Below are 8,626 nucleotides of genomic sequence, written 5' to 3'. Positions count from 1 at the left end.
CCATTCTGTGATTCTATGATAAACGAAGTCTTTTAAATCAGAACTCAGTTTGGAGAACCAGGGGAGGCAGTTTGGGGGTTTTGGGTTTTTTCTGAATATGACAGTGCCTTCCAGAAGAGAAGCTTGTCTTGTGGTACCTGTACGTCTGTGAAACGCCTTTGAAAAATGAACTGAATCTGGGAGTTCTCGCTAGTCTGGTACTTTTTCTTTCCTGTGCCAGAGGTAATAGGCATTGCAGGAGTGACCAGTTGTGTGTTGGGTGAAGAACATTGAAAAATCACTTGAAACTCTGAAAGCTGTAAGGTGTCTGGAGAAGTTGAGCCTTTTGAGTTAGGCGAGACAAATAATTTGCTTGGCCTTCATGCAAAAGGTGGTGTAAATAAGGTGAGGTTCTTAGGATAGGATCTGGTTTTCGACTGTTAATTGGAATATTTTTCCTCTAGGTTTTGAATCACAACTGTCTCCTAAATATGAAACCTAGTCTCTGCAAACAGGTCTGCATTGTAAAACATTACAGAATTGAGGTGATTTTGATCTGTTAACTATTAGAAGACTTGTATTTTAGCCAGTTACAAACTCCATGTCAGTGTCCTGTTGGTGCAGGGGGTTGAAATGACAGAATAGAGTAGCTTGTTAAGCTGTGGCTTAAACCAGAGCTGATTTTAGCACCTTTCTTACAGAAACAAGGTTATACAACTTATTTCAGGGTTCTTGAAATAACTGCTGCAGGGTGTGTTTGTTCAATTTAGTCTCAATAGTGCCACTGACAGTATCCTGATTTGGCTGCACGCTATTAAAGTGCCTTCAGCTTGGAACCAGATGCTGTAGGTTACAGGGAACCAGGAATTCTCCTGTCTTCGTTAACTAAGTACAGAAAACATGCTGACCAATAATTGCACTGTGTATATTCATACTGGTCTCTTGGGAAAGTTGTTCTTAACACCCTTTTATGGATAATGTCTCTGCCTTCTGAACCTACTTAAATAAATAGACCGCACGTATGTTTTGAAGTTGAAAGCTTGCAGTTTGCTTTTATAAAAGCGTGATTCATCCCAAGGAACTGACTGCTGATGAAGCAGGTCTCTGACGCAAGCTAGATGGACGATGCCTTTAACATACAGCTTTGCTTTTGCTATTTACATGGTCCATTATGTTGTTTTCCTAATATGTCTGTTAACTGAGCGTCGTTTTTTCTGTCCCTCAAATTCTTGAGCAAAATCGGGAAACTTAACTAGGACATGGGATCCTCATGCAGAAAATAACAGGTGGTTAAATCTGCTGTTTTCCCATCTTGTACGTAAAATGCCTCCTTTTTTATTTGCGTGACTATTCAAGCGTTAAAACTCTTCGGGAGTGATTTATGGTAGGTTGAGGACTTATGCTTTATGCAAGATGGTCAAGATGGCTTGAGAACTGACATTTGGCAAAAAGCATGGCTGGAGAGTTGGGCTGCCGGTTGAACAGGACTTCTCAGGCCAGCAGGAGCAGCCAGCGTGCCGTTTCCCTTGTTGGAGATTGGCCTTGCCTGAGCCCAGGAAGGCGAATGATGCGAAGAAGCACAGAAAGCCCCATGGGATACAGCCCGGCCCGGGATGAGGTCACCGCCTCACCTTTGCTCCAGGACAGCGGTCGCTGCACCCAGGTGTTATGCAAGGGCGCTTTGTTAACCTTCCTGGGAGCGATCTGGAATTCTGTCAGTAAAAGCCTAACTCAGAACAGATTTTCAGTGAAAATACTGCAGGCTGGTGATTTGAACTCCCTGCCAAATTCCTCGCTGGAAGGTTGGTTATAAATACTGTCTTAGTGTTTTTCTCAGGTTTCTTTCTTTCTCTCTTTAACAGGCAGAAGAAAATTTCAAGATCAGCCCAGTATAGGGAAGCAGTCACAGCCTTTGGCTAAAAGTAAGACTTCTGCTTTTGCTTCTGTTTCATATGTGTGTTACGTTTAACCATTTTCATGCCTGTCCAAGTATTCTGTTTCCTGGTAGCTGGTGTTAAATGGAGGGTCCTTGCCAGAACAGATGACTTGCTTGCTAGGGCACGTGTTTTCAGCACTAAGGAAGGGTCTTGTATAATAGGTAATGTTTCCACCTGAATTTAAGGTCTTCTTGTCTGTAGTGTTTGCAAGATTTGCTGCATGATTGGGGCAGGCCTAGTGGTCGTCTTATTTGACAGTAATTGTGTTGCTGTCCTGATAGAAGTTAGTGTATGAAGAGGTAGCGTAAGGTAGACAGTTTTCAGAGAGGTTGGTATGTGTTGTTACTGGGAACAGAGTTGAGCCTTCTGCTCGTAGTAGCTCAAATGAGTGTTAGTTTAAACCTTCAAATACTAAACCAAATCAAAATACCTGATATTCAGGATGTTTCCTGTGTGCTGTTTGCTGTGTGTACTCCTTGTGAAGCCGACTGATCCACAGACCACAAACACTTTCTGTGTTTGAGACGCAAATACCGCTGCAGGAACTATTTTTTGGGGATAGGGAGGAGAAGTAACACCACAGAAACTATTCCGGTGATGCCAGGTTTTGTACTGGGCTTTTTATGCAGAGTCTAAATGTAGGTAAAAGCTTGACCTTTTTCAGAACCACTATAATCTCTTAGTCTGGATTTGATTAAACAGAATGGGGTATTGATAAACTTTCAGAAGAGCTCTTTTTTCAGAAGAATGTCCAATTTCTCAGTCAGTCTGGAAATGTGTAAAGATGTCTTTTTTTTTTTTCTTTATGCTGTCACTTCACTATGTTGCTGAAGTTCAAAGCTGCAGTTTTTTTTTTAACTAGAACATCTTTATTATCTTCAACTACTGTACCAGTAGCTTGAGAGTGGGATGAGTTCATTGAGTTCCACTGTTCCCTCTTATTTTCCTCTCACTTGTTGACTTTCGATTGCTTTTAAAACATTCTTTTCCTCCTGTTTGCTGCTCCTTTTTATAGGTGACGGTGAATCACAGAGTGCATTTCACAAGAGATGGACCTTGTTACTGGTTCTGTTAATTGGTGTCCCATTGTTTTATGTCCTGTCGAGTCTTCTAGATGCTACTTTCTCAAGTAGAGATACTCAAATTCTTCAAGCGTTTCGGGCCCGGATGAAGGAACTAAAAAATACATATCAAAGTCAGGACCCCAGTCTGTGGAAAAGAACCCATGTGTTCCTCGAGAAACATCTTAATGCTTCTCATCTGCGTTTGGAGCCAGCCATCTTACTGTTCACAGCCGGCCAAGAAGCCGAGAAAGCACTGAGGTGCCTAAGTAACGAGATCGCCGATGCTTTTGCCCTCTCCCAGAATGCTACTACCATCCAAATTAACGGGGCAGACAAAGCCGTGTTGGATAGTGACGTTGTCAAGCTGGAGGTAGATAATGAGCTCAGCGCTGGGTTCAGAGAAGGCAAGAAGGTAGCGGTGGTGCATCGATTCGAGTCGCTGCCTGCAGGCTCCACCTTAATCTTTTACAAGTACTGTGACCATGAAAACGCAGCATTTAAGGATGTGGCTCTTCTGTTGACAGTTCTCCTGGATGAGCAGTCACTGAGAAGGAGCCTCACCTTGCAGGAAGTTGAGGAGAAAGTCCGGGATTTCCTCTGGGAGAAGTTTACCAGTTCAGATGTTCCTAGTTCTTACAATAGCATGGACACAGATAAGCTGAGCGGGCTGTGGAGCCGTATATCTCATCTTGTGTTGCCTGTTTGGCCTGAAAAGGGCCTCCCTGTGGAGGGGTGCACATAAGAGTTGCTGGAGAGGACTCGGGAAGGGAGAAAGACAGAAAATGTATGTTGCAGTGGCTGAACAGGGAAGAACTTGCGGCGTCTGCTGAGCTCGAGCAGCCATACAGTCCTTTCTGTGCAAAGAAATTCGTTTCTGCCGAAGTTAACTGGGACTTCCCTAAATAACTACGGGATGGAAGCAAGGAACTTGCTGGTTAGTTGTGTTGAGTGACTTATTCTGGCTCCGTGCCCTGGAAGGAGGGGTCCACAAGTGCAGAACCACTCGTCTTCTGAAGCTGTGTTGGTGTGCTATTGGCTTTGCTACGAGGAACCTTTTCTGGCGGTTCGTGAAGCCGGTGTCACGTCTGACAAGGTAATGGGGTGCAAAAACGTCACCTTCGCCTGCCAGAATCGCTTAGTTTTCTTCTGACATCAGAAAAAAACTCATGAACCGATGATGATGTAGTGATGTTGAGTCTAAGCACAAGATTTTTCTTGATCCATCTGATCACAACGTAGACGTCAGCTGTTGCCAGTGACTTGTAGAGAACATTTCAGGAAGCGTTTCTTCCTTAAATGAGCCTGCCCCAAACAGTTCTGGGAAGTGAGAAAAGCAGAAGTAGGAAGGATTGTTTGACATGAGTAGCACTGAGATCAGTTAAATAATCCTTTGGCACTTCTTTGTCTCCAGGAATTCTCTGCTCTTTGTCAAAGCTCTGCAAGTCTTAAAATTGGGGGGGGGGGGGGAATGATCAAATGTCAGCTGCATGTGTACTAAAGACCTATTGTATCTTCTTTCCAAACACAAGTTTAGGAAGACAGACATTATTTCTCATTTTAATAAAGTAATTATTTTTGCATCGAAAGAATTTATTTATTCGTGGTACGTGGTATCACAGAAAAATAACCTGTCTGCATATAACCTGCTGCTTGCTGCACAAGCTTCTAGTGAAGAACAGATTTGCAACGCCTGTTTTTAATATACGTATTTTTAGCGTGCCTCATGCCAAGAATCCCTCACACCAGACTAAAAACATGTACTTGTTTCTATTTGGTTTTTGTGTTTTTAAAAAAGAGAATCACAGCACTTCCATGTCACTGCTGTTAGTTGATGCTCCCGAACTGTTGCTCTGTGTGTATTTGGTTTTATTGAGTACCATGTGAAAACTGCTCTCAAATTAATAAGATGTCCTCTTGTAACAGCTGAGAGATTAGTGGCTCTTGGATCCTTTATTCCCAAACCCCTCGGGAGCTGCCCTGTTGCAAAAAGTCCTTTTTAACCTGGAAAACCTTGAGGTGCTGGAGCTTCTGGCTTCTTTGTGCAAGGAAAGGTGTGGGGAGTTACGTGGAACGGACCAAAGTCACCTTAAGCATATAAAAGAACACAGTTTGAGAGAGACAGAGCTGTGGTCACTTAAACCCAAGGTGTGGATTTGTTCCTGAGAGGCAGCAAGGGATACTTGTTTTTTGTTTTATTTTAATGGGAAGAAATAGCAAAAAAGACATGGAAGTGCTGCTGTTATGGATGTTTAAGAATAGCTCAGGAAGGAAAAAGATGGCATTTACATTTTGGACATTTCACTGGACAAATGGGTTTTCTTAAAAAAAACAACTGTGACTTATTTCTGAGTGTGTCCCGACAGCGTATCTGTTTGTATATTATGTAAACTATTTTAGTAATCATTAAAAATAAATCTACTTGTTTGTTTATAAGCTGTTTTAAGACTTTCCCACTGAATTTTAAGTGGTCAGACTTTTTTTAACGTGTGAAAGATTGGGGCTTTGTTGTACCTTTGACCAAATACAGATGCCTAAAGCCTTTTGCAAAAACTTAGAACTTGTGAGAAGTTGGAGTGGGGTGATAGTGGGATTTGATAGTATCAGGGCTTTTCTCTAACGGGACCTTGCAGGAAGTTGTGACAGCTTGGAATTGTCTTTCACTTGGTGTTTCTGTATGAACCCTCAGTTCTGATTTCAGCTGGAACTCGTCAGATCTGGTTGTTTCGTTAGTGGGACACGAGAGTCAGCAGCTGACAAAAGGGCTGACTTCATTCTTCTCCTGGCTGCGTGTTCCTGTAGCTCTGCTGCGGCAAGTAGTGCGCTGGGAACTGACATGAGGGGCAGTCTTAAAACTAGCTTAGGAAAAATAAATATATATTTAGCAGAATTGGCAACCACCACCAAAAAAAAAAGACTAATGTGACATGAAAGCAGGAGATTCTACACTTTTATACTAATAAAACATAATCCAGGTTATTATGTGTTTCTGAAAGTGTCCCCCCATAAGTTCATGCGGTATTGAAGAGCTACATTCCATTGTTTCAAGACAAAATAGGAAGGTGCCTGGAAACTAAAGACTTAATGTTGTGCCAGACAAAGGAGAATCACTTCTTTTTTGGTTAACTGTTGGGAAAGTGAGGTGTATTTCCAAGTATATGGTGTGCTGCTTAATCTGGAAACATAAATCACCGAATGGTTTGGGTTGGAAGGGACCTTAAAGATCACCTAGTTCCAACCCCCTGCCATGGGCAGGGACACCTTCCACTAGACCAGGTTGCTCCAAGCCTCATCCAGCCTGGCCTTGAACACTTTCAGGGATGGGCCATCCACAGCTTCTCTGGGCAACCTGTCCCAGTGCCTCCCCACCCTCTCCGGGAAGAACTTCTACCTGATGTCCAATCTAAACCTCCCCACTTTCAATTTAAACCCGTTACCCCTTGTCCTGTCACTACAGACCCTTGTAAAAAGTCCCCCCCCCCAGGCACTGGAAGGTGCTGTAAGGTCTCCCCGGAGCCTTCTCCAAAAAAAACTTAAGATGCTGCATGCAGCCCTTTCTGGAGAAGGGGGAAGGCTCAGGATTAGAAGACTGTTCCCACTGTTGAAGAAGTAGGTCCCTTTTGTATCTGTGGCTTTGTCCTTAAAAGGCTCAAGTTAAATAGCCACAGGTACTTCATGAGATCTGCATGGAGTGACTCCTCAGCCAGAGGTGAACAGTAATGTGTGTCTGTTGCTCACAGGCAGCTGATTACTATCCTCCTCCTGTAATTATTTCATTGCCTGCAGCAAACGTAGCGATTTGATGTTTTCCAAACTGTAAAATACTTTGGCTTCTTTTCGAGAAATCTCACTTCTGAAGGTGAATTGTCCTTAACTGGCAGCAACTCAGCAAATTAGTCTGTGACAGCAAAAATGTGCTTATATAGAGCAGAGACACCAGGTCTGGCCTTGGGACTGAGAAGGGGATCTTGTTCTGTGGGAGTGCAGCGTACAAACTTTGGGCAGAACACAATCTTTAGGGAGCTGAACCAGCTACACCCCAAAATTTCTGTTGTTACCGCGTCTCACACCCTGCTCTGAGTCACGCTGCGCTGAGCAGTGGAGTTTTGAGCGTGCTGAGCAGGTTTGTTTAAAGGACTAATTTTTTTCTCCCCCTTTTTTTCACACCAGTGAGAGCCATTTGCTTGTTTTCCACAAATAAAAAAAAAAAGGCGGTTTTCATGCACTTTTGTTGAAAAACGTTTTGAACTCCTCATCGATTGGGCTCAAACTGCGTGCCAAAGGCAGGGTGAGCTCCCTGTTAAGGCAGGGACGAAGCATGCGCTGTATGGACTCTGGCTGTGTGCACCGCCTGCTGTGCAATCGCCATCTAGGAACAGAAGAATCCGGTTTTGGAAGCGTGTAAAGAGAACAAATCCGAGGTGAGCACTTTGTAAGGCCAAATCACGCAGAGAACAATTTGCCATGCGTTGTTTCTGCCGTAAGACAAACTGCAAAATTGTAGGAATGTGGAGAAGGGTGTGTGTGTGTGTGTGTGATCCTATAGTCCTCACAGCTGTCCTGTTTTATTGTCAACTCCTGACAGTTGGATTTATAATTGAATGCCTGGACAACCTCATTCCATGTCCAACAGGTGGAAGCACCCTTCCCCAAATTCTTCTCTTGGGAGCCATGTCAGTCAAGGCATGGGGGGAGGGAGCCTGAGGGGCTCCAGCCTTTCGGCTGCACTAGCCAGCTGCCCCTTTCTAATTTTAGAAGGGGTGTGCAAGAGCAGTGTGGAGTGGAAAACTTCCCAAACCTCTCTCTTCAAGCTGCAGTCACCACACTGGCGTAAGATGAGACTGTGGCTCCTGCCTTCTGACCTTCCGTCTCCATCCACCACTCGCAGCGCAGTGCTGCGTTGCTCCACGGTTCAGTGAGCAGTTCATCCCACTGGTGCGTGTTCCATCCTCCCTTTTCTCTCAGCTGTGGCTGTTTGCAGGTAAACGCTTTCTTTAATGCTAACCTTAGAGGATTTCACAAGATGGTCGCATTTTCCATGAGAATGTCCTTCTCTTTTTGTGCAATGTTTGCGGGCCAGAGCTTTATGCCCATTCCTTCAAAAAGTCACCTAAAGTTTTACAATTAAGTTTCACTGACAGAATAAATAGAAGCAAAACCAGTGGATAAACACTGCCTTCTAATTTTATTTGACTGACAGAAACCAAATGCTTTTCATGTTGGAGAAAATCCTAATGTGATGCCTTGATTGCCTGAAGATGAAAAGGCGGAGCATGAAACCAGATTAACTGCTTCCAAGCAGAAAAGAGAAACTATGTTTAAAAGCATAATTAAAGAGGTAGTGCATTACAAAAGCTCTGAATAATTTAAATAGGCTGCCAACCCGGCAATATTAAGCAGTAAATTTAAGCAAACACTGGGTGATGATGGCAAATGTAATAACTCGCCCTAGTCTGTGATCGGGGCTCCCATACACTGTGGTAATATTGTTCATTGACTGAAATTGTCATCATCATCATTATTATTGTTGTTATTATTACTTACGGTCCTGCATTTGGAAGGAGCAGGTTGGCTCTCTGAGGACTAGGAAGGGATTATTACTTACGGTCCTGCATTTGGAAGGAGCAGGTTGGCTCTTTGAGGACTAGG

The 8,626-nt window shown here is 43.6% G+C and overlaps 1 protein-coding gene across 1 annotated transcript; it reads left to right on the top strand.

Moving 5' to 3' along the window:
* Positions 1-1,546: 1,546 nt before the first annotated feature.
* Positions 1,547-3,722, top strand: LOC104505606 (torsin-1A-interacting protein 1-like). Its single transcript, XM_010150333.1, has 3 exons — positions 1,547-1,781; positions 1,842-1,901; positions 2,932-3,722. Exons 1-3 carry the CDS (start codon positions 1,547-1,549, stop codon positions 3,720-3,722), a joined length of 1,086 nt encoding a protein of 361 aa, XP_010148635.1.
* Positions 3,723-8,626: the final 4,904 nt, after the last annotated feature.

The sequence above is a fragment of the Eurypyga helias genome, unplaced genomic scaffold, assembly GCF_000690775.1.
Source record: "Eurypyga helias isolate BGI_N326 unplaced genomic scaffold, ASM69077v1 scaffold37144, whole genome shotgun sequence".
NCBI lineage: Eukaryota > Metazoa > Chordata > Aves > Eurypygiformes > Eurypygidae > Eurypyga > Eurypyga helias.
This window is presented reverse-complemented; position numbering and strand designations above follow the sequence as displayed.

Excerpts from the sequence above, each read along its gene's own strand:
- LOC104505606 (XM_010150333.1), top strand. The coding sequence starts at position 1,547 with ATGCGAAGAAGCACAGAAAGCCCCATGGGATACAGCCCGGCCCGGGAT. Across the intron at positions 1,782-1,841 it reads GCCAAATTCCTCGCTGGAAG|GCAGAAGAAAATTTCAAGAT; the intron begins GTTGGTTATAAA and ends TCTCTTTAACAG. Across the intron at positions 1,902-2,931 it reads GTCACAGCCTTTGGCTAAAA|GTGACGGTGAATCACAGAGT; the intron begins GTAAGACTTCTG and ends TCCTTTTTATAG.